The sequence below is a fragment of the Pituophis catenifer genome, unplaced genomic scaffold (assembly GCF_029215685.1).
Source record: "Pituophis catenifer annectens isolate HBS135680 unplaced genomic scaffold, rPitCat1.0.hap2 SCAF_11, whole genome shotgun sequence".
Taxonomy (NCBI): Eukaryota; Metazoa; Chordata; class Lepidosauria; order Squamata; family Colubridae; genus Pituophis; species Pituophis catenifer.
The window spans coordinates 15,487,405-15,512,125 of NW_027256891.1; the positions used below are offsets into that span (position 1 = coordinate 15,487,405).

The 24,721-nt window shown below is 44.3% G+C and overlaps 1 protein-coding gene across 1 annotated transcript in view; it reads right to left on the reverse strand.

Moving 5' to 3' along the window:
* The window catches only part of F8 (coagulation factor VIII), a 53,617-nt gene that overhangs the window by 12,831 nt on the left and 16,065 nt on the right, over window positions 1-24,721 (reverse strand). Inside the window, exons 10-21 of the mRNA XM_070951818.1 lie at window positions 24,322-24,415; window positions 22,056-22,267; window positions 20,844-20,994; window positions 18,974-19,183; window positions 13,696-16,018; window positions 12,136-12,301; window positions 8,842-9,054; window positions 7,231-7,459; window positions 4,966-5,148; window positions 4,677-4,793; window positions 2,182-2,253; window positions 689-774 (exon numbers count right to left, since the gene is read on the reverse strand). Of these exons, the coding sequence (XP_070807919.1) occupies window positions 689-774; window positions 2,182-2,253; window positions 4,677-4,793; window positions 4,966-5,148; window positions 7,231-7,459; window positions 8,842-9,054; window positions 12,136-12,301; window positions 13,696-16,018; window positions 18,974-19,183; window positions 20,844-20,994; window positions 22,056-22,267; window positions 24,322-24,415 (4,056 nt within the window). The remainder of the gene's footprint in view (window positions 1-688; window positions 775-2,181; window positions 2,254-4,676; window positions 4,794-4,965; window positions 5,149-7,230; window positions 7,460-8,841; window positions 9,055-12,135; window positions 12,302-13,695; window positions 16,019-18,973; window positions 19,184-20,843; window positions 20,995-22,055; window positions 22,268-24,321; window positions 24,416-24,721) is intronic.

The window sequence follows — 24,721 nt, forward strand, 5'->3', positions numbered from 1 at the left end:
TTACTTTCACTTTCTCTATTGTCCTAAAGAAGTGTTGGTGGCCCACCAGTGGCCAGTGGATCTAGCAGCAGATTCGGACAGTGAGGAGGTTGGGGAGGAACATGGGCCAGTCCTGGAGTCCGGGGAAGGCTCTGATGAGGGCTCTGTGTCGGAGGCAGAGATGGGGCCAGGGCCATCTGACAGTTATCTGCTGCCTTTGGAGTGAGGCAGACGAACAGCTGAAGCCTGTTCCCAGTGTGCGCCTGTGCAGAGTTGCCAGATGAAGGGAACAGTTAAAGAACAAGGGTTGACTTAGGAGTAAGGCCACAGGTGGACGATGAAGGGCCCCTCCCAGAGGAAATAAAAGAGGAGCAAAAGGGGAGTGGAGTTTGCAGGAGACAATTAGTTCATTCCTGCATTCTTGTCAAGTATTGCAGTGTCTGAAAGATATCGGTCTGGCCACACTCCAAGCCTGATAAAGGTCGGTAATTGTGAACTATCTTGAAAGACTTTGGGAGAGGAAAGACTTTGCTGGAGAGGAATTCACTGTAAATTAAATAAAAGGGGTTTATCGGGACGAGGACTTGGCTTCGGGGTGCTGGGGAAGCCTAGGTCAGAACAAGAAGAAGGGGACCTGATAATTACGCATCCTATTATGCCCATTTGTTATTTACCTGTAGTACATCTGCATCCTAACGATCAAGCTTACCTGGATCCAGGAGTTCTTTTGGTCACTCCTCCAAGCATTGATTGACCCAGAGTTGTCCAATCTGGCCAGACTGGGGACCCACCCACCTTGGACCAAAGGAAGAAGACAAGAGACTAAGAACATGAGGTTTTGGCAAGTTGTGGCTCTCAATAGCTGGTCTTCCTTAGTGGTGGACCTTGGATTGGACCTTAAGGCCAAAGCCTTTAAGGGGTTTCTAACCACATGGTGACCCAAATAAGGCAGAGAGTAAATAGCTAATGCGGCAGCGGTAACCAAAAATGATGACAATATCTGAGCAGAGAGAGTGATGCTCAAACTCATTGGAGCAACCATGCAATAATATTTTATCTGATTGATAGATGGACTGGCGATAGAAGCAACCAGCCAAGAATGTTTATAATTGCAGATAATGTTATGATTTCATTGAATATTTGATAGTCTTTTTCACAATTAAATATTCCTAGGCAATTAGAGCCTGGATAGCTCAGCAGATTAATGCATTGTAATTTAACTCCAGCTGTCTGCAATTAGTAAGTTCGAATCTCACCAGGCTCAAGGTTGACTCAGCCTTTCTAAGGTAGGTTAAATGAGGACCCAGTTTGTGGGGGCAATAAGCTGACTTTGTAAAAATATACAAAAATATGAAGGCTATTGCTTAACGCATTGTAAGCCGCCCTGAGTCTCCGGAGAAGGGCGGCATATAAATCAAATTAAAAAAAAAAAAATTAAACAGTGGAACAGCTTGCCTTCCGAAGTTGTAGGGGCTTCATCACTGGAGGTTTTTAAGAAAAGACTGGACTGCTACTTGTCCGAAATGGTATAGGATCTCCTGCTTGAGCAGGGGGTTGGACTAGAAGACCTCCAAGCAGGGGTGAAATCCAGCGGGTTCTAACAGGTTCAGGAGAACCTGTAGCGGAAATTTTGAGCAGTTCGGAGAACCAGCAAATACCATCTCTGGCTGGCCCCAGAGTGGGGAGGGAATGAAGATTTTGCAATATCCTTCCCCCAGGAGTGGGGTGGGAATGGAGATTTTGCAGTATCCTTCCCCTGCCATGCCCACCAAGCCACGCCCACCAAGCCACACCACGCCCACCAAGCCACGCCCACAGAACCGGTAGTAAAAAAAAAAATGGATTTCACCACTGCCTCCAAGGTCTCTTCCAGCTCTATTCGGTTGACCATACCTGCATAATATCCCCCTTCTTTCTTAACAGAACCAAAACAATATATTTATTTATTTGTTTCCATTTCTATACCGCCCTTCTCCAATAGGACTCAGGGCGGTGAACAGCCAAAGTAAAAAAACAAAACATACAAAATTTAAAAACAGTTTAAAATAATTAAATATTTTGGCCGTAAATTAAAACAACCCAATTTAAAATCAATTTAAAATTTAACTCAAGCCAGCCCAGCTAGTTGAAATAAATGGGTTTAACAATTATAGACAAAAACCAGGATCCAATCAGAGAAGAAACCAAGGATCTCGTTCTCACCATTGTGTTCTGAAGCCGTGATCTGAGAGTCAGCAATATATCCAGAAGCTAAGCCCAGAGGACTCTGGCAATCTGAAACCAAGGGGTAAAAAAAAAATACAGTGATGTAGTAATTGTTGAACACACGACCGATCCGATTTTTGAGTTTTTTTGTGGCAGACCTTAAGACAATATGGCAGAAGTAAAACGAGGATGCCGCATGGTCCTTAAGCAAACCAATGCTTCTCTATGGATGTGGCTTTGCCAAAAGCCAGAAGGAACTGCCAGTGACCATGAGACATTGCATACTGTCATAAATACAGGTAGCCCTCGACTTACGACCACAGCCGAGCCCAAAACTTATGTTGCTGAGTAAGAAATTTGTTAAGTGAGTTTTTACGATTTTTCTTGTCGTATTTGTTAAGCGAATCTCTGCCGTTGTTAAATGAGTAACATTAAGTGAATCTGGCTTCCCCATTGACTGTGCTGGTCAGAAGGTCACAAAAAGGTGATAACATGACCCTGGGACACTGCAACGGTCATAAATATGAACCGGTTCCCAAGCATCTGAATTTTTTTTTATAATGTTTTTATTGTACATTTGCCTTTATTCTATATCACAGTGTTCTGCCCCAGCTACGGACCCCAAAGAACGCAGCACCCACAAACTCTATACAAAGCTTATTTTACTCAAATAACTTAGTCTTTATCAACCAAAGGCTGTTAATAAACTGTCTTAACAGCCTACCAGAATTCTGAGATAAGGTAATCACAGTCTTACTAGAGTTGGCAGAAAGCCCAGAAGCAATTTTGCAGAGAATCCAGACGCGAAGGAGATTGAACTAAAGTTGTTCCCTACAGCTTGCTGCAAATGGCGTTCCTCCTTAAATAGGCTAAGGGAGTGGCCAATTAGCCCCAAGCCTTACTCTCGATGAGACCTCCTCCTGAGGGTCACTCCTGCATTTTGGCAGCTCTGCGTGCCCGTGCATCGAGAAGAGGCTCCCCCTCTTCGTCCTTTCACTTAAAGGAGCTTCTGGAGGTTCTGAAGGCCCTGGCTGAATCCCTGCCTCTGGCACCACAACTTCTCCAGCCTCCTCACTGTCCGACTCGAGCACCAGCTGCACAGGCTGCTGATGCAGCACCACACCAGCCTCCTCGTTGTCGGAATCAGCTACAATCTTCACAGGCCGTTGATGAACCACAACACAGAGATTCAGTTTTGCAACCGCAGTATATTGATTGTATCATACTCTTTTTGAAAAATATATATGATGTTATATATCCTAAACGTAACCCTTTTTTTCTTAATCATATAGTATAGTCTCTTTTTACATACATATTATTGTACGTCATAATTATATCCATTATTTCCATGGTTATACCATTGGAGTCTATACATTTATCACTCTATGTGTTTTGATTTACAACTGTGTACAGTCCAATAATACTATTGCTTGTAATGTATATTCTTATATATATCTTTATACTTGTATTTACAGTATTTTTCGGAGTATAAGACGCACCTTTTTCCCTCTTAAAAGGGGGTGAAAATTTAGGTGTGTCTTATACACCAAATGTAGCCCCGCCCACCCACTGGCCCCCACCCTTTGGCCTCTGCCTCACAGCAGTTACCTCCTTGCAAGCAAACAGCAAGAAAAAAAAGCTCCTTTCAGCTTCAGCACAGCCTAGTTAGCACAAGTTGATTGGATTGGCTTCCCAACTCTCAGCTGATTTGCTCTCAGCTGTTTTGTGCAGGGCTCTGCTGCTTGCTGAAAAGAGGTAAATTGCTGGAGCAGATTTTTTTTCCCCCCTTGTGCTAATCAAGCTATGCTTAAAACGAAAATGAAAGTAAAGCAGGCTGTTTGCTGTTTGCTGCAACCAGGCAAAATTGCTGGGAGGCAGAGGCAGATTTCTTTTTCTTCTTTTCCTCACCAAAAAAGGTAGGTGTGTTTTATACTCCGGTGCAACTTATACTCCGAAAAATACGGTATTTCTAATTTGTTAATCTTCTTTCATTATTAATTTTCTAATCTCTGCACGTATTATCTAGCCATTTATACAATGAGTCCCATATTGAGTAATATTCTGTTTCTCCTTTATATTTAAGTTCCATCGTTAACCTGTACATTTTGGCACATTCTAATATTTTCTTTATTGCCATTTCATCTGTAGGTGTACTTCCGTTCCCCAAGAATTTTGATCGCATGACAACAGTTGTAAATATGAAAAATGGTCATAAATCACTTTTTCCAATGTCGTTATAACTTCAAATGGTCACTAAATGAACTGTTGTAAGCCGAGGACCACCTGTACGGCCATGTTGCCAGTGCTTGACAACATGACTGTGGTCACATGACTGTGTGGGGTGGAACTATTAGAATTTCCAGGATGTATTTCCCCCCTTTTTTTTAATTAGATATAACTTCAAGTGGCTGCTATGTGACCTGTCCTAAGTCGAGGACTACCTGAAGATTTTTGTTATTGAATTAGAAAGAACGAATTGCTCAATTCCTTACCTTTGTTGTACACGAGGAAGAGGGCACTCATTCCCGCCTGTTCGTGCTCACTAACTGCACATTCTACTCGCCAGATCCCGGGATGGGATGGTCTCATTTCCACCGTCTCAAAGGCACCTGCCCGAAGTTGCAAGAATAACAAACAATCAACACAACAAAGCAGCAGAGGATTGAACTAGAGTACATGTCTGGCTACCTCTAAGTTTATCATTCCATGGTTAAAGAAGCTGTTCTTACTAAATTCAGGCATAAACCGGCAAAAGGTTCAACCATTCATACTGTGTCTCACCAGGGAAGAGGTTATAGATGGCCAAACGGTACTCCTCAGCCGTTCGGATGGTGAACACCTGCCCATGGAAGTGGACAGCGTGGATGTCTTCAACACCACCTGCATTCAGCAGATACCATCTGATCTGCTGATGTAGACCCATCACTAGCCCTGGCAACGTGTCTCTCACATGGCCATTGATAGCTGAGGGAAAGAGAATGGAGAATGTTCAGGTTTAATTCAGCCCTGTCTTAATTATCAATTTAGATTCTAAGTACAGCTGAGAAAGGTTGGGTGAGGAACATCACCATTTATGAAGGCTATAAAGGAAGACAGAACAGCCCTTTTTCTTAGACGACTGGAATGACCGGTCTGTTGTGGCCTGCCAGCTGCCAGCAGAGCTGGCGGCAGACTCGGACGATGAGGAAGTTGGGGAGGAACTTGGGCCAGTTCTGGAGCCTGGGGAAGGCTCTAATGCATGCTCTGTGTCGGACGCAGAGATAGAGTCGGGGCCATCCGACATTTCCCAGCCACCGGAGAGGCAGCTGCCTTTGGAGGCTGAGATGAGTGAGGAGGAAGAACAGCTGGGGCCTGTTCCAGATGCACATATGCACAGAGCTGTTAGGAGAGGAGAACAATGGAGGACAAGGAGTCGATTTGGGAAGCAAGGCACACGTGGACGCTGAATGGCCCCTCCCTGGCTGGGGAATAAATAGAAGGAAAGGGGAGTGGTTGTCGTAGGAGACAACTGTTCGTATTTCTGAAGATTTTGCTCATTGTGTTTCGTGCCACAGAGACTGCTTGCCAGAACTTAATTTGCAGCCTTTCAGCTGGGAGCTCACGGCCTTGCAATTATCGCAAGGAACTGATAAGATCTATTGCTGCCGTTAACTCCTTGAAGAACTAATACCTGGACTTTTCGGTGAGTGAATGCCATTAATTCACCGGAGGTAAATCAAGAGGGGGTTTTCGTGACAAGGAATCTGTTTCGTGTTTCTGCCAAGGCTGGGTCAGAACATGGTCATTCCATGGAACTCACTAGCAAAAAGAAAGCATTGAGGGTGTCTCAACCAAAAAGGACTGGTGATCGGATTCCATGAGCAGACTTATAGGCAGTCCTAGACTTACGACCACAATTGGGCACAAAATTTCTGTTGCTAAAGCAAAGCATCTGTTAGGAGAATCTTGCCCCATTTTGTGATGAATCACTGCAGTCACACGCTTGTTCAGTGAATCTGGCTTCTCCATCGGCTTCGTTTGCCTAAAAGGTCGCAAAAGGGGATCACAACCCTAACCGTCATAAATATGAGCCAGTTGGCAAGCGTCTGAATGTTGATCATGTGACCATGGGGATGTTGCAACCGTCGTAAGCGGGGAAAACAGTCATAAGTCACTTTTTTCAGTGCCATTGTATCTTTGAATGTTCACCAAATGAACCTGTTATTAGTCAAGGTTAGTTGGGAGATTAGTTAGTTCATTAGCCTGATTTTCTTAATCATTTCCTTGAGAGCCTAGAAAGAGAAGCAGGAGAGAACAGGGATAGAAGGAAGGGCCTTACCCAGCAGTGGGCTGCTGCCAGCTCGGACCAGTTCGGGCGAACCAGTAGTTCTGATGATCAGCTGTCCCCGCCCACCCGCCCCCCGCCCTATCTTGTCCTATATTTCCTTCTTTCTGGCTCAGCTGATTCCGCGTGGTATAGTTGATTTCCATTCCTCTGCTGTTCTACTTACCCAGGCTGCCTTAGAAGATAAGCAGCTGAGCTTCAAATTGCTGTATTTTGAACGCTGCATGCGTGCTCATAGGGATGGGCTGCTGGGAGTTCGCAGGGGCTCCGGAGAACCTCTAGCTAAGAGTCTGTACAGTTCAGAGAACCCCCAAATCCCACTCCTGCCTGGCCTCGCCCACCCCACCCCACCTCACCTCTCCCAGGAGTCCCCACGTGGCCTGTTTTGGATGCAGGTAAGTGCAGGGCACGTACGGAGGCTCGGGGAGGGCGAAAAACAGGCCTACCGGAAGTTCAGGAAGGCCAGAAACAGGCCTCCAGAGGGCCTCCGGAGCCTGGGGAGGCCGTTTTCACCCTCCCAGAGGCTTGAGGAAAGCCTCCAGAGCCCAGGGAAGGGGAAAATGCTCCCCCACCACCATGGTGCAGGAGGGTGACCAGGCCACGCCCACCATGGGCATGCCTACCCAGCAATCAGCAAGAGAACCCCTTGCTAAAATTTTTGAAGCCCACCCCTGACAGAAACGTCAGGGGTTAAACCCGTTGCAGCCCACTGCTGTCCTTACCATAGAAGGTGTGATTGCTTTTAAGGACAGGATCGTCCATCTGGATTTGGCAAGGAGGCGGGCAGCTCCTTTCAAAGTTCTCAGCAAAATACCAGCTCTTCGTTTCGTCAAAGATGGTGAAAAGTAAGGCGAATTCTTGAATAGCCAACTGTCTGACATGTGTGGTGTGGAGAATCGCAGCCCGGCAAATAATCAGAGGTCCAATAAGTCCAGAATGCAGATCTTTTTCCTGGAAAAGAAGCAGGAAGAAGAGAAGCCGAAAAAAGAATGACATCGCTTTAGAACTGTCTTATTTATTTATTTTAAAAAAAACTTTCATTCAGAGCATCCAAGACGGTACTTGCTGGTGTCTTTGTTTACCATTAGAAGTGCATTAAAACACCCTTGAAATTGTCTTTTTATTATTTTCTTTGAATTTTGTTAATATATTTGGCTTTAATGCTGGCTTTGCAATTTACAATTGTAAATCAGTGGTGGGTTTGAAATTTTTTTACTACCGGTTCTGTGGGTATGGCTTTGTGGGCGTGGCATGGCTTTGTGCGTGTGGCTTTGTGGGTGTGGCAGGGGAAGGATACTGTAAAATCTCCATTCCTACTCCACTCCTGGGGAAGGATACTGCAAAATCCCCATTTCCTCCTGATCAGCTGGGACTCGGGAGGCAGAGAATAGATGGGGGCAGGGCCACTCAGAATTTTTACTACCGGTTCTCCGAGCTATTCAAAATTTCCGCTACCGGTTCTCCAGAACTGGTCAGAACCTGCTGAAACCCACCTCTGTTGTAAATGTATAATTTACAACAGAGATATAATATGCTTCACTAACTCAAGCCTATTTTAATTTCCGCCAAAACAGCTGGCTTCGTTAATAAGCCAGCATTTTATTATAAACCAAGCCGTTTTATTATAAACCGTTTTATTATAAACCGTTTTATTATTATATTAGTTATTATTTTTTTATAAACCAGCATTTATGTACAGTGGCCATCCATCCTTTATTATAAAAGACAGTCCTTTGGAATTTATTTATTTTTCAAAAACTCACTTTTCTCCTTTGTTTGAATCATTTAACTGGAAAGCAAAATTTAAATTTGACGGAAGCCCTCCTAACGTATTCTGCACATCATTTTTTTAAAAAGAATTCATTCAAACAGGGATTGTGGTGCTTAATCTATGCCAGGGGTATGCAACCTTAAACACTCAAAGAGCCATTTGGACCCGTTTCCCACAGAAAAGAAAACACCGGGAGCCACAAAACCCTTCCCGTGCCTGACAATTTCTTGAGAGGACACAAAACTAGCAAATGTAGTTGAATTAAACGTTCTGTTTTCTTCTGAAACTTTTATTTTCTTGGATTTATCCATGGTTGGCCTACCGGAGGTTGAAAAGCTCTATAAATTGCATGCTGGCGGGTGTCGCATATTGGCAGTTGTGACTCATATTTTGAGTGACAGGGAGCTGTAGCAGAGGGGTGAAAGAGCCACAAGTGGCTCCAGAGCCGCAGGTTGTTGACCCCTGATCTATACAAATTCCTGATCTAATTTTTCAGGTTGCTGTATATCCCTAAACATTTGATATTGGTAACCCCAGTAGAAAATAAGAATTCTCCATTTACCAGGTTAACGCTGGAAAAATAGGCCCATGCTTTGCAGTCAAATTCAGTGGGACTGGGAGCCATTTCAGACAACACCTTGAGGGAGTATTGGCGAACCTGATTTGGCTGAACAGCCTCTGGCTTCTGGTGTTCTCCGTCTTCCTGGCTCCCTTCATATGGTAGTAAGTTAGAATGGAAAGAATAAGGTCGGGAAGCCATGTTCTTGAAAGTCACCTAATATGAGGGAGAAATTTGTAAAGTAGAATTAGGAGAAGGGTGAGGAATCCACAGACTTTGAACTATGTGTTATTCCCCCATCGGAGCCTGAATCTGCCGGGGAAGATGAGCTGGAACCTGAGCCGACAGAGATTGAGGGGGTGGCTTCGTTGTCTTCGGAAGAAAATGGGGAGGGCCAGGACCTTTCAGGATTAGGGCAGTTTGTAGACAGAGAGGAACAGGGGCAGAATGAACATGAGAGACAGAGCTCAGGCGAGGAGCAAGGACCACCCCCTCCTGATCCGAGAGCACGGAGAGTGGAGAGAAGGTGTGAACAGTGCAGACTGAGCAGGCTACTTGGGAGAAGAATGCCCTGCCCATCTTCACAAGGTGAATGAGACTTAAGGAGATGCTGTGAGGAGGGGCATTTGTCAGGAACAAACGCTGAGTTCCTGAAGTGTCGAGTGCCAACGTTTTAACTTTCCAAGAGTCCTTGCATTCTTTTTGGCTTTCTGGACTAATTACTTGGATCTTTTGCTTTCCGAACTCCTTGATTTGCCCTGCTGGATTTATTGCTGTGCAGCCCTGGTGTACACAGCGCTGGGCTGGACTAATTGCAGCCAGAGGCTGCTTGAGGTTTGTATGGGGGTTTATTATCACTTTGCTCTGGGACTTGCCAGAAACGTGGGGGCGCTTGGGGGAATTTGGAGCAAAAAAGTGGTGAAGTGCCAGCTGCTTGTGCAATCTCTGTGCCATGCCCCGGATCATCACACTATGGGAAATCCTGAAACTTTATTCTTTATTCTAGGAGCTGTGGTGGCACAGTGGTCAGAATGCAGTACTACAGGCTAACTCACTGTTTACTGTCAGCAGTTCGATCCTGACCAGTTCAAGGTTGACTCAGCTTCCCTGCTTCCAAGGTTGGTAAAAAGAGGACCCAGATTGTTGGGGACAAAATGCTGGCTCTGTAAACTGCTTAAAGAGGGCTGTAAAAAGTACTCTGAAGTGGTGTATAAGTCTAAGTGCTATTGCCATTTCCTAGATACCTTGGAAATCTTAATGGAGGAAACCATCAACAAAACCCACATGAAGCACAGTTGGTCTTCACCTTTAGGAAGCCATTAAAAAGATAAAGGTTCCCCTCGCACATATGTGCTAGTCGTTCCCGACTCTAGGGGGCGGTGCTCATCTCTGTTTCAAAGCCAAAGAGCCAGTGCTGTCTGAAGACGTCTCCGTGGTCATGTGGCTGGCATGACTCAACGCCAAAGGCACATGGAACACTGTTACCTTCCCACCAAAGGTGGTCCCTATTTTTCTACTTGCATTTTTACGTGCTTTCGAACTGCTAGGTTGGCGGAAGCTGGGACAAGTAACGGGAGCTCACCCCATTACGCGGCACTAGGGATTCGAACCACCGAACTGCTGACCTTTCGATCGACAAGCTCAGCGTCTTAGCCACTGAGCCACGGCATCCCATAGAAGCCATTAGAAACAGAATTTTTCCAGAGGTCCTTTGGTGACCATAATACCCAGAATGATTGTAACTGTACCTGTGTTTTGAATGATTTACTGTTTACCATTTTAATTTAAGCTATAGATATTTTCTTTTTCTTTTTATTACTTTTTAGAGCCATAGGATTGTGGTGAGTGAAAACAAGCAAATCAAATCAAGTAGGTGTGATTTCTCTGTGCTTTTTTAGAACCTTCAAACAGCTGATTTCATCTATCAGGTTTTGGATGTGAGTTAACACACCAGATGAGCGGAACAAACCAACCTTCAGGTTCCAACATTGCTCGCGCAAAAAACCTGTTATCTTATGTCTACATTGTCTGGTTCACATTTAGAGAAAGAATAAAAAGAACAAGGAACTTAAATATGAGTCAGCTGTGTGCAGCAGCTGCCAAAAATGCCCACACAGTTCTAGGCTGCGTAAACAGAGGAATAGAATCAAGATCACGTGAAGTGTGAATACCACTTTATAATGCCTTGATAAGGCCACACTTGGAATGCTGCATTCAGTTTTGGTTGCCACGATGTAAAAAAGATGTTGACACTCTAGAAAGAGTGCAGAGAAGAGCAACAAAGATGATTAAGGGACTGGAGGCTAAAACATATGAAGAACGGTTGCAGGAACTGGGTATGTCTAGTTTAATGAAAAGAAGGACTAGGGGAGACATGATAGCAGTGTTGCAATATCTCAGGGGCTGCCCCAAAGAAGAGGGAGTCAAGCTATTCTCCAAAGCACCTGAAGGCAGGACATGAAGCAATGGGTGGAAACTACTCAAGGAGAGAAGCAACTTAGAACTAAGGAGAAATTTCCTGACAGTTAGAACAATTAATCAGTGGAACAACTATCCTCCAGAAGTTGTAAATGATCCAACACTGGAAGTTTTTAAGAAGAGATTGGATAAGCATTTGTCTGAAGTGGTGTAGGGTTTCCTGCCTAAGCAGGGGGTTGGACTAGAAGACCTCCAAGGTACCTTCCAACTCTGTTATTCTAAATTCTAAACTAGAGCCATTTTTTATCCCGCAACTCATCATGAGGTTGTCAGATGGTTATCCAATGTTTTCATTTTAGAACTAATTTTAAGGAGCCTTGGTGATGCAGTGGACTAAGTGCTGTTATGTAGCACTTAGCTGCCAGCTGCCTGCAATTAGTGCGAGTTCGAATCTCACCAGGCTCAAGGTCGACTCAGCCTTCCATCCTTCCGAGGTAGGTAAATTGAGGACCCGGATTGTGGGGGCAATAAGCTGACTTTGTAGAAACACCACTTATGGGGGGCCCAAAAGCCCTAATAAGCAGGTATATACAAAAGAATGAAGGCTATTGCTATAAGTGCATTGTAAGCCGCCCTGAGTCTTCAGAGGAGGGCGGCATATAAATTGAACTAATAAATAAATAAATAAATAATTTTTCACCTTGATGGTCTCAGATGGCTGACTTGGAGATTGCAAAGAAGGTAGGACAGAAGACATCAATGTGGCAAATATAGAAGAGGGATTTAAATGACAAAATATTCCTTTTCTTAAAGAAAAGTTCTGTTTAATTATGGAGATTTGACCCTCTAATATTTTCCACCCACAGATCTATATCTCACCACAATTGTATCTTCAACCTGTCCACGGATGAATGGTCCCAGAATACCCAAATGTTCATCTAGCTCTCCACGGACAATCTGTCGGGTAAAAGTGCTGTCAAAATATTCTTGGAAAACAACTTTCTTGTAACTTCTAGAGAGCTTTCTCCAGCTGGTCCTAGGATCACTGTGTATAGAACATAAGCAATTGCTGTGATGAAACGAAACCTTTGTATTTGTACCCCGTTTCCCCGAAAATAAGACCCCACTGGAAAATAAGGCCTAGCATGATTTTTCAGAATGCTCGTAATATTTTTTTAAAAAAATCTTCTCCGGAGACTCAGGGCGTCTTACAAGACATTAAGCAATATAAGCCCTACCCCCAAAATAAGCCCCAGTTAAGATCGTCAACAGACGGAGGCATTTAGTACTGTATTTTCCCTAAAATAAGACCTAACCAGAAAATAAGCCATAATGCATCTTTTGGATGAAAGATTAATATAAGACTCGATCTTATTTTGGGGAAAACACGGTACCTAGATGAGCTAAAATTGTATGTAATCTGTAATATTTCTTCATCGTTTCTCTTGTTAGTCTTGTTCCACCCAACTCATCTGCAGTTAGTTCTTATGCTTTCTGGTAGTACCTTTTAGTTATGCTACTCGGTTGATTACAGCTCTTGGCTAGCATTGAGCAAACAAACTGTCTTTTCTCAAATCTTTGGTAGATATTTCCGTTTACAAAATGGCGGCTGTTACAAAGAACACAAAACGAATAGTTTACTACCCATGATTTCAGTCATAACTGTTATCTCTGAACTTTTTGTCCTCTTTCTACAATCAAGTGGCAATACTGATATATCAAAAACATATCACTGACAGTGAGAATAATTGATCACTGGAACAACTTGCCTCTGGAAATTGTGGCTGCTCCAACACTCGAGGTTTTTAAGACGAGATTGGACAGCCATTTGTCTGAAATGTTATAGGATTTTCTGCCTGAGCAGGAAGTTGGAATAGAAACCTACAGAGACCCTTCCGATTCTATTATTCTGTTAGGGCGTATATTTGTCTGTCTATGTAAGTTGATCCAAACCTTAACAATCATTTTTATACTCATGTGAACTAAAGGTTTGAGAAGCAGTCTTCCCATATTTGAGGGGCTGCCACAAAGAAGAGGGGGTCAACCTATTTTCTGAAGCACCAGAAGGCAGGAAGAGAAGCAATGGGTGGAAACTAATCAAGGGGAGAAGCAACCTAGAACTAAGGAGAAATTTCCTGACAGTGAGAACAATTAACCAGTGAAATGGCTCGCCTTCAAAAGTTGTGGGTGCTCCATCATTGGAGGTTTTTAAGAAGAGACTGGACAGTCACTTGTCTGAAATGTTCTAAGGTCTGCTCCTTGAGCAGGAGATTGGATTAGAAGACCTCCAAGGTCCCTTCCGACTCTGATATTCTGTTATTTAAATAATATTAATGTTGACTTTAAATTACAAATAAAAACAGGATTCAAATCCCATTTAGTCACAGAACCCACTGAATGATCTGAGCAATTTCGGCAAAGGGATGGAAAAAAACTTACTTGTCTCTCAGATATGGGGAGGGAATAGATCCACCATAATCCCATGTCACCTCAACCGCAGCAATGTAATATTGTCGGATTTTCCCAGCGAACATACGTGGATCCTGTTCATCTTCATAGATATCGAAGTCCTCCTTGGTCTCCTCTGTATTGCTATATTCATCATAGTCAGATTTCTCTTTCACAGGCCTTGAGAAGTTTTCTCCTGCTGGTCGTTTGACATCTAAGGAGGTTCTGGAGACCTTCACATGAAACTCAGCCCCTGAATCCTTGCTGAGTGGGATTCCCACTTCTTCCTTCCCTTTGAATACTGCTGTTTCATCTCTTGAGCTAGGAATCTCACTTTGTTCATCATTAAACCCATTCATTTCTTTTGAGCTATTGATGTCCTTCAACAGCTGCCCTTGAATATTCTGGTTGGATACTGGAAAGACTTGAGAGAGCATATCATTTGCTGATGGAGTTTGTTGTAGTGAGATGTTCACCTTCTCTCTTTTAATGATAGCCTTCAAAGATTCATTTCTTAATGTTTGTTTTTCATCTCCACTAGACTTCCTTAAGTTCAACTGCAAAAAAGTTTCTGGGCCAGCTTGTCTCATTATTGGTGCATCTTTGGGAGAGCTAAATGGGCCAGAGGTGTCTGCTAGTTCTGTGTTTTTTGGAGAAAGAACGTTGACTTCTGAAATATTTCCTTCTGCAAAAGCATTTGAAGTCAGCCCTTGCTTTGTTTCCATATTATGGTCGCTTGTCTCTGTTCTAAAATGATGAGGAACCACAGTGGTATTGATTACATTCTTCATCGCTGGGGATGAGCTTAGATTATATTGGATGATGTTGCGGAGAGAATAATACGAAACTGTGGTTCTGCCGTCATCTGTTATCGGATAATCTCCTTTAGCTCTACCTGTTAAGGAAGGTCCTGTTATGGAAGACACAGTCTTATTGCTTGTCCTAAGGAAGTTGAGCAATGGCTGAACTCTGACATCAATCTCGCTAGAAGTTTTGGCTTTGATATCTGCTCTAGCGCCTACTTCATCCAACGGGACTTCCCATGATTTCTCAGACCTCTTTCTCAAGTGTCTCCTGCAACCATGGGAATGCTGTTGACAGGCCGTTGACTTTGTCGTACGTGTCGTTGTTTCTGGGCTCTCTTGGTTTAGTTTTGACTGACTCTCTTCTGGGTTAGAACTTACATTCTTCTCCAGGCCAGCTAGCTGCGATGGAGAGGTTCCTTCTAGGTGTAAAATATCCCCTTCCCCAGATAAATTAACTTGGGGAATCCTTAAAATCGATCTACTTTGTGTAACCTTTTGCTCCACGGATACGTTCAGATCTCCATGGGAATTTGTGACACTGGGTGCAGCATTGAATCTGGGCAAAGTTTTTTTTCCTGAGAGAAGCTTGTCTTGGTTTGTTTCTTGAAAATCTCCTGGGAGAGGCACGCTATCTTTTCCAGTATTAGTAGAAGAGAGGTTTATAAAGAATCTATCATTATCATTTTCAATATCATTAACATAGAGGGATCTGTCCATAATATCAGTCCATTTATCTGAACCCATTGCCTCCACTCTCTTTGGAAACAAGGGGTTTTGTCTGTTCAAAAGATTTGGCAATCCACCAGTTGGATTTATCTTCAGTTCCATAACCTTCTCCCTCTCATTATCCCAAGGAGTCTTCCTCAGAGGTTCTGCATTGATTGCTTCATTGTGGGGCACCGTAGGAATATCATTGTTACCAAGGGAAAGAAGTTCACTTACAAATGTAGAGTTTCCAGCACCATCGCTTGGCCTGTGAATTCCTACATCAAGAGCTTTTCTATCTAGATTGGATGAACTTGCTAACGAAAGGTTACTGTGATGTGATATTTCCTGGGTGAGTGGTGAGTTTTCTGAAGGAGAAAACTCTTCAAAACTTTGCTTCCGTAGAGGTGATTGTTCTTCTATGGGGAAAGCATCCCTGGGCAAGACCTCAAACAAGGGTTCATCTACAGGTAAGGGTTCCCCTGGAGAGATGACTGGGTCAGTGGAGTTCCTGGGATGGTTTTCTTTGAGAAGATGTCTGGATTGCTCAAGGCACTTCAGCCTTTCATCTTCTGAATGTGAGGTAGCATTTGGGCATAGTTGGAGATGTCTACTTGTCTTGGAGAAACCTCTTGGCTGGGGGTTATTGGCTTCACCGATATAATCCGATGGAATGCCTTCATTGTAGTACTCTTCATAGTCCTTGCCAACATACTCTTCTTGGTGACATACAAAAATACTTAACTTAGCTCTCATTCCTTGTTTTCGAAAATTAGGATTCAAGCATCCCAGCATCCATTTGCCTGTCTCAGAGAAAAGGAAAAATAGAACCAAGAAATAAACTGAGAGGAAGATTTAAATAACATACACATTATATCAGAGGTGCATAATCTGGGACTTCAGAATTAATATGACCTAGCTAGAAACCATGAAGAAACCTTCAAAGGTTATTACCAAATTGTTGTAACTGAATAAAAGGTTTAAGCTGTGACCTTTGACATGCCGGTCAGAAACCAAGAATGCCCTTCAGTCTCAAACAGGAGCTGTTCTGACCCAGCCTTCGCAAGCAATGAGAAACCACTTACTCATGAGTAAAACAGTCCTGTTTCTTAAAACAGGACATGAACAGTCTTTATTCACGTTGGATTGACAACAGCAAAAATAATTACTGTATTTTTCAGAATATAAGACGCTCTGGACTGTAAAATGCACCTACCATTTTTGGGGAGGAAAACAAGACAAAAAAATATCTGCCTCTGCCTCTGCCTCCCAGCAATTTGCCTCCTTGCAGCAAACATCCTGTTTCAGTTTCATTTTCAGCACAGTCTGATTAGCACAATAAAAAAAAATCTGCCTCTGCTTCCCAGCAATTTGCCTCCTTGCAGCCAATGGGGCGCACAGCAATAGGCAATGGCAATCCCTGCAGCCTGAAACAGCTGATGATAGGGAGGCTGATCTAACCGACAATCAGCTGCTTGTGCTAATCAGGCTGTGCTGAAGCTGAAACGGACTGTTTGCTGTTTGCTGCAAGGAGGCAAATTGCTGGGAGGTAGAGGCCAAGGGGTGGGGGCGGTGGGTGGGCGTGGCTACATTCAGTGTATAAGACACATCCAAATTTTCACCCTCTTTTAGGATGGAAAGAGGGTGCGTCTTATACTCTGAAAAATATGGTAGTCACAAATGAAAGTCTTGTCCCCTTATGAAACAGAGCACGAACAGTCTGTTCACATGAGGACTCAAGATAATTTTTTTTTGCAATGATTAAGCCAAGTGGAAACAGTCCCTGTTCACACTGACTGAGGCAAATTCATTCCCTGTTATTCAAATACAGAGCAATTAGTCCTGAGAAACCTGGTTCTGGCAAAGGAATCTGACTTGATTGTTGTACACTGGAAAACAAACGGTTATCTGTGACAACCGGCCACTCCCAAACCCCTAAAATTTATTTCCCAGCAAGGGAAGGACTGGCTAGCATCTATGTCTGCTTTTCCCTGAGAGCCGGCTTATTGCTTTCCTTTGCTCTCCTCTCCTCTCCTCTCCTCTCCCCTCCTCTCCTCTCCTCGCCTCTCCTCTCCTCTCCTCGCGTCTCCTCTCCTCTCTGCACATACATGCATCTGGGATGGGCCCCATCTGTTCCTCCCCCTCACTCAGCTCAGGCCGTGAAGACAGCTGACTCTCCACCTGGGGGAGGATGGAAGGCCCAGGCTCTGTTTCTGTCGCCAGTGCTGTTTCCTTATCAGAGCCTTCCAAAATCTCCGAAGCTGCCCAGGTCCTCCCTCCATCTCCTCCTCATCTGATTCTGGTGCTAGCTCTGCTGGCAGCCGACGGGCCACAACAGGAACACACCTGTCAAGCTTCTAGCAACGTAAGAAATAAAGATTCGTAATGAATCTCATTGGTCAATCTTTCTATTGTCAAGAAGGTAAGAGCATTGTGAAAATGGAATAGGTCAAGTGAGTTCACTGAAGCGATTCTGAGAACTATTTGAACCTCTTTGTCATTGAATGCAAGATAGCTCGTCTTTTTCCTAGATAAGACTGAATTGAAATGTCCATCATTTTCTCATTAATAACATTTTCAGTTACTCCCATTTTTTCCCCCAATTCTAATATCAGCCTGAAAGATCTCCTTGTTTTGTATGACTCAGCATCGGTTGCAATTTCTGCTAGCTATAACTCTTAACTGTTGGATTTTAGGAAATATCTTAAAGTTGGATTACTTTCTTTCCTGGTGAGTTTTTTTTAATTGTGTCCACTTTTATATCTGGGATTTGGATGAAGGGACTTAATCATGTTATTCGTGTATAAGTCTTGTATGTTTTCCAACTATTTTCATTCATAAGAGCCACGGGGGTGCAGTGGTTAGAGTGCAGTACTGCAGGCTACTTCTGCTGACTGCCGGCTGCCTGCAATTTGCCAGTTCGAATCTCACCAGGCTCAAGGTTGACTCAGCCTTCCATCCTTCTGAGATGGGTAAAATGAGGACCCAGATTGTTGGGGGCAATAGGCTGACTCTGTAAACTGCTTAGAGAGGGCTGTAAAAGCACTAGGTGTTTATACAGCCCTATAGAGCTATAGCACCTAGTCTAGGTGCTACAGCTACTGCCCTTCCTTCCTCCCTCCCTCCCTCCCTCCCTCCCTCCCTCCCTCCCAGTGGTTAGAATGCAGTGCAGGATAATTCTGCCCACTGCCAGCAGTCCGATCCTGACCAGCTCAAGGTTAACTCAGCCTTCCATCCTTCCGAGGTCTGTAAAATGAGGACCAAGATTGGGGGCAATAGGCTGACTGTGTAAACTGCTTAGAGAGGGCTGTAAAAGCACTGTAAAGCAATATATAAGTCTAGGTGCTATAGATACTGCCCTTCCTTCCTTCCTTCCTTCCTTCCTTCCTTCCTTCCTTCCTTCCCAGTGGTTAGAATGCAGTATTGCAGGATAATTCTGCCCACTGCCAGCAAGTTCGATCCTGACAGGCTCAAGGTTGACTCAGTCTTCCATCCTTCCGAGGTCAGTAAAATGAGGACCCAGATTGTTGGGGGCAATAGGTTGACTGTAAACTGCTCAGAGAGGGCTGTAAAAGCACTGTGAAGCTGTATATAAGTCTAGGTGCTATTGCTATTCTGACCATCAAAAGGACATCTGTTGGATTCCAATTTGCAGCAACATCTGTCCTATTATCAATGATTAGGAAAGGTGGGAATTCTAGTTCATCAACCCCTGAAGGCATCAACTTGCTTCAAAGAACAACGGATGTCAACCTAACCTGGATTGTCCATGGACATGATAACCGTCTCTCCAGAGAAGGGGTAGATTGCCAGGACCTCTTCAGAGACAGTGTTGTGCTTAAAAGTGTTTCCCGAGAAGAAGACAGAGACGATCTCACTCTGGGCACCCACATTCAGGACATACCAATATACCACTTGGTTCTGGCAGAGTTTCATTTGTAGATTATCGAAGACATACCCATTGATACCTGGAAGAAGAGTGAGGAAAAAATAATTATGAAGCACAAAGAATTTCAATACTCTGTTAGCACTCTAGGGCAGGGGTTCCCGACCTCCCGGTCTCTGGACCAGCCCTGGGTCACGGCATGCCAGAAACCAGCCTGTGCAAACAAGTGAAGCCCCATCTGGAGATTCAGGCAGCATGTGAAACCATGCCCCCTCCGGTCCCCAGAAAAAAACTCTCTCCATGGAACCAGTCCCTGGCACCCAAAAGGTTGGGGGCCATTGCCTTTGGGGAATTGATCCAAGATATGTGGAAAAACCACATCATCAAAGTGTTGTGGCCCGCCGGCAGCCAGCGGAGCTTGCAGTAGTGTTGGACAGTGAGGAGGTTGGGGAGGAACATGTGCCAATCCTGGGGGCTGGGGAAAAGCTCAGACGAGGACTCTGCGTTGGAGGCAGAGAGGCAGCTAAACAGCAGTGAGGCAGAGGAACAGCTGGAGCCTGTTCCCAGTATGCGCATGTGCAGAGCTGCCAGAAGACAAGAACAACTAAGAAAGCAGGGTTGACTTGGGAGTAAAGACACACCTTGGAGGTGATTATCCCCTCCCACAGGAAACAAAAGAGGAGCGAACGGGGAGTGGGCTTTTGCAGGAAACAACTCGTTCGTTCGTTCGTTCGTTTCAAGAATGGAAAGTTCTGTTCATGACTCTAAGAGACTCTGTGCCAAGTTTTGCCTTGCCCCGCATTTGGATAATAGTTATCTGGCAGCTTTCCAAGCGAGATAAGGTCTGTGTTGATAAATATTCCTCTGAAAGACTGTTTGCCAAGCCTTGCTGAACGTGAATGAAAGGAATTCACAGTCGTGTAAATAAAAGGGGTATGCCAACTTTTCATATCTCATGAAAATGGTATTTAGTTTAGGAATATTAGAATCTCCCAACTAATGAAATTGGAAACTCTGTTGAATCCAGCATCATTGGCATCCTTCAGTCTCAAGAGACTATGGTATCGTGCTCTGGAAACAGCATCTAGTGTGACTAAAAAGATTCCTTTGATATTCGAAGTGGAGTGAAGCAGGGCTGTGTCCTCACGCCAACTTTATTCGGGATCTTTTTTGCTGTCATGCTGAAACATGCTTTTGGAACTGCAACAGAGGGTATTTACCTCCGGACCAGATCAGATGGAAAACTCTTTAATTCAGCATCTCTCACCAGGCTCAAGGTTGACTCAGCCTTCCATCCTTCCGAGGTAGGTAAAATGAGGACCCGGATTGTGGGGGCAATAAGCTGACTTTGTATAAAAAAGAACACCGCTTGGGGGGTGGGCAAAAGCCCTACTAAGCAGTTATATACAAAAGTATGAAGGCTATTGCTTAATGCATTGTAAGCTGCCCTGAGTCTCCGGAGAAGGGCGGCATATAAATTGAACCAATAAATAAAATAAATAAATAAATAAATAAGTTACACTGTCTTAAATAACCTGTCCCATGGAAGAAGAAAAAAAAAATCAACAACAGCCTATTTTCAATTTATGAGTATAAGGAAATTTGGCATCCAACTTGGAGCAGCATTATTAGATCTTCCACAACAGCTCCAGCTACACGTAAGAAAAGCACATGTAACATATTATCTTTCTTTCACTGATCTTCACTCCATTTTTAAAAAAAAATAAACTGGAGCTACTCACTGTACATGAGGTTGGATGCATAGAATTCAGGGTTTTGGGGATTAACGTCGGCTGCATCGGAACAAAATCGCTGGATATTCTCTGACAAGTACCAGCTCCAATTTTCATTAAAGACAGAAAACAGCACAAATCTTGCTTCATCAGCAATCATCTGAAAGGACCACAAAAGTAGGGGATTAATGGGTCAGAATCTGAGAGGGGAAACTAGAGATTAAGATGTTGGACTAGAAAGACCAACGATCCAAAAGTTTATTTGCTGATTGTAAGATTGCCACTATCTTTCAAAATGACAAGAGGGGTGTCTCAGCTCTTTGAATAATGCCAGGCTGTGGATCAAATGTTTCCAGCGAAGTAAAGGTAAAGGTAAAGGTTCCTCTGGGCCAGATCTAAGCACCCTGTGGGCCAGATCCGCCCCCCTCCCCCGGGCCTTGAGTTTGACACCTCTGCTTTAGCCATTTACACCACTTTGGAAACCTGGTGGAAATGTAGCACCAGATACCCTGTTTATAAGATGCTTAAACAATTAGATCTGAAAAAAGCTACCACATTTACTTGAAGCCACTCCACATGGATGGAACCGAGGTCTACATCTTAACCAGGGGTGAAATCCAATTTTTTTTCCCTACCGGTTCTGTGGGCATGGCTTGGTGGGTGTGGCAGGGGAAGGATACTGCAAAATCTCCATTCCCACCTCACTCCTGGCGCCAGCCAGAGGTGGCATTTGCCGGTTCTCCAAACTACTCAAAATTTCCGCTACCGGTTCTCCAGAACCTGTTAGAACCTGCTGGATTTCACCCCTGATCTTAACCCTTGAGGGCTGTCAAAGGGATCTGAAGTCTCAATTCTCAAGAGAAGCATATAAAATCTACTACATCCAGGCATCGTGTGTGGTTAACCTAGTTCAGGGGTCGGCAACCTTAAACCCTCAAAGAGCCACAAAGGTCCTAACCGGAAGCTCCCCATTCAATTCTGGAGCCGACCGGAAGTCTGTTGCCCCCACCATAGAGTCTCCTCCTAGCGCGGCATCCCTTTTCCTCTACCTGTCCTAACCGAAAGCCCTATCAATTGTGGAGCCCACCGGTGACAGGGAGCTGCAGCAGAAGGATGAAAGAGCCACATGTGGCTCCGGAGCCACGGGTTGCTGACCCCTGACCTAGTGGTACCATCATAACACCCACAGTTGTTTCTGCCACGATGTAGCAATGAACCAACCTGATTTCCTCTCTGATCCATGGTTTCTTTGAAACAGATCAGGAGGGGTCCAATAAGTCCAGATGCTAAGTCTTTAGCCGGTTTGATTGAGCTGTAATAGTAGCGAGTCAGGCAACTAGGATCAGATCTGGTCGGGCCGTCCTCTGGCATTATCTTCCATCTGTACATGAACACCTGTTTGGGTCGTATTGGTATCACCTTCATATTCTGATCTAGGAGGAAACAAGCCGCCAAATCATTTGGTTTAGTTTCCTACCCGTTTGCTGTAGCCACGTTTGTTGAACGACTAAGGCACGGTGGCCTGGATAACACGTGATGCTAAACCCATGGCTTCACAAAGGCCACTGGGCTATATCACGCCGAAACAAAACTTTAAAAACTCTCATATTAGGTCATCATGTATGTGCACGTACAGTATCAGGGATAAGGCAGCTATAGAAGTTCAACAAATAAATTTGCTCCCATAGCCTTCTACAATTCCACAAGGGGGCAGCAATGGTCTTTAGAAAGCCAGAGAGTAATTTAGTTCAAGCACAGACAGACACAGAGAAGAAGAGAGAGGGAGAGAGAGAGAGAGAGAGACATGGAGGGAGGGAGGGAGAGACAGAGACGGAAGGAGGGAGGGAGGGGGGGGAGAGAGAGACGGAGACAGAGGGAGGGAGGGAGAAACAGAGACAGAGACGGAAGGAGAGAGGGAGAGAGACAGAGAGAGAGAGAGAGAGATGGAGGGAGGGGAGAGGGGGAAGGGAGGGAGAGGGAGAGATGGAGATGGAGGGAGGGAGGGAGAGACAAAGACGGAAGGAGGGAGGGAGACAGAAAGAGACAGAGATGGGGGAGGGGAAGGGAGGAAGAGAGAGAGAGAGAGGGAGACAGAGGGAGGGAGAGACAGAGACAGAGAGGAGGGAGGGAGAGAGACAGAGAGAGAGAGAGAGATGGAGGAAGGGAGGGAGGGAAAGAGAGAGAGAGAGAGAGAGAGAGAGAGAGCAAAGTGTGTGGAAGACAGATTTATAGTCTTAAGACAGAACAAGTGGGGGAAATGGTTTGATTGGAAGAGGGCAGACAAAACCCAGGAATGATGAAAAGGAAAAAAAAAAGAATGTTAATGCAAATCTGTCCATATTCCAACAATCATAGAATAGGTAGTCCTCAACTTACGACCACAATGGGAGCCCAACATTTCGGTTGTTAAGTGAGACATTTGTTAAGTGAGATCTGCTCCATTTAATGACCTTTCTTGCCACCGTTGCTCAGTGAATCACAACAGTTCTTGTGTTACTAACATGGTTGTTAAGTGAATCTGGCTTCCCCATCGACTTGGCTTGTCAGAAGGTCACAGAAAGGGATCACATGAACCAATTACCAAGCATCTGAATCTTGGTCCTGTGGCCATGAGGATGCTGCAAAGGTCGTAACTGTGAAAAACGGTCATAAGTCACATTTTTCAGTGCCGTTGTAACTTTGAACGGTCACTGAATGAACTGTTGTAAGTCGAGGACTACCTGTAGCTGGGATTTGTAGACTTTAAAACTCATCACAAACTAGATAAGGCTGGTCTAATCTGCAGTTAGCAAGCCTCCTTTGCATTTCAGGCTCGATATTCCAATAAACACCTTCCTAATTTTGAAAGAAACCAAGCCGTCTTGAAAACTGGGGACAGCTCTGACTGGAAGCAACAAATATGAACCAGAAGAAGCACCATTCCTGTTTTCTCCTTCTATTAGCCGACACAGAATAAATGATGTAACATTAAGCAAATAATGTTGGCATCTTAGATTAGCTACAAACGCTCAATTTATCATCATCATCTTCTTCATTTAACGACCCTCATAATCCCTTGCGGGGTAGAGTCTGGACAACTGAATGGAACTAGCAGAGTCTTTACTGGCCGGATGCCCTTCCTGTCACCAATGCGGCGTTTTGTTTCGCAGATACATTTTCATTGTGCCCAGAGAGAGCAATATCTGCCTCTATCTAGGATTGAACTCACAGGCCTCCTGATTGTGAGGAGAGAGCTCCGCTTCTAGGCCACCGCACCACTCCAAACGCTCAACTTATCATGATGTTTGATTTAGCACAGAACGCAATCTTCAGACCAGCTTTGCAGATCAAGCTGAGAGCTCAGCCTGATCAGCGAACCAACTTGGCTTGTTTGACTCCTCCCTCCCTCACCCTACTTTCGGATTATGTATGAATGCAGCATGAGAGTCATCCCCACCCCCTCCCACAGCCTTTTCCCAAAAGATTCCCCCCTTCCGGCATGTCTTACGTCGAGGACTTCCGATAGGATGGAATGAAGTGACATTGGTGATTCCGTGAGGGTAAATGTTGTATGGCCGGCTGGCCATATTCTTAAACACGATCTGAAACGAGAGAGTTCGATATTCCATTCAGTCCCTTTGCAGCATTCCAGATGTGGAACAATATTATGTATCAAATCTACCAAAATAGAGAAATGAAGACCTGGGACCTTCCAAATCGTATTTAATTCCAAAATTCTGGAATATTGTGGTCCAATAATATATGGAAAAGTATTTTTTTTAACTTTCGAATAGCATTTCTCCGAAGTCTGAGAAAATTTCTTAACAAAAGGTTTAACATTCATTTGTTAAAAATGTAAAGCGTCTAATTAATGCAGGTTCGAACGAAAGATACATATTGGAATGGAG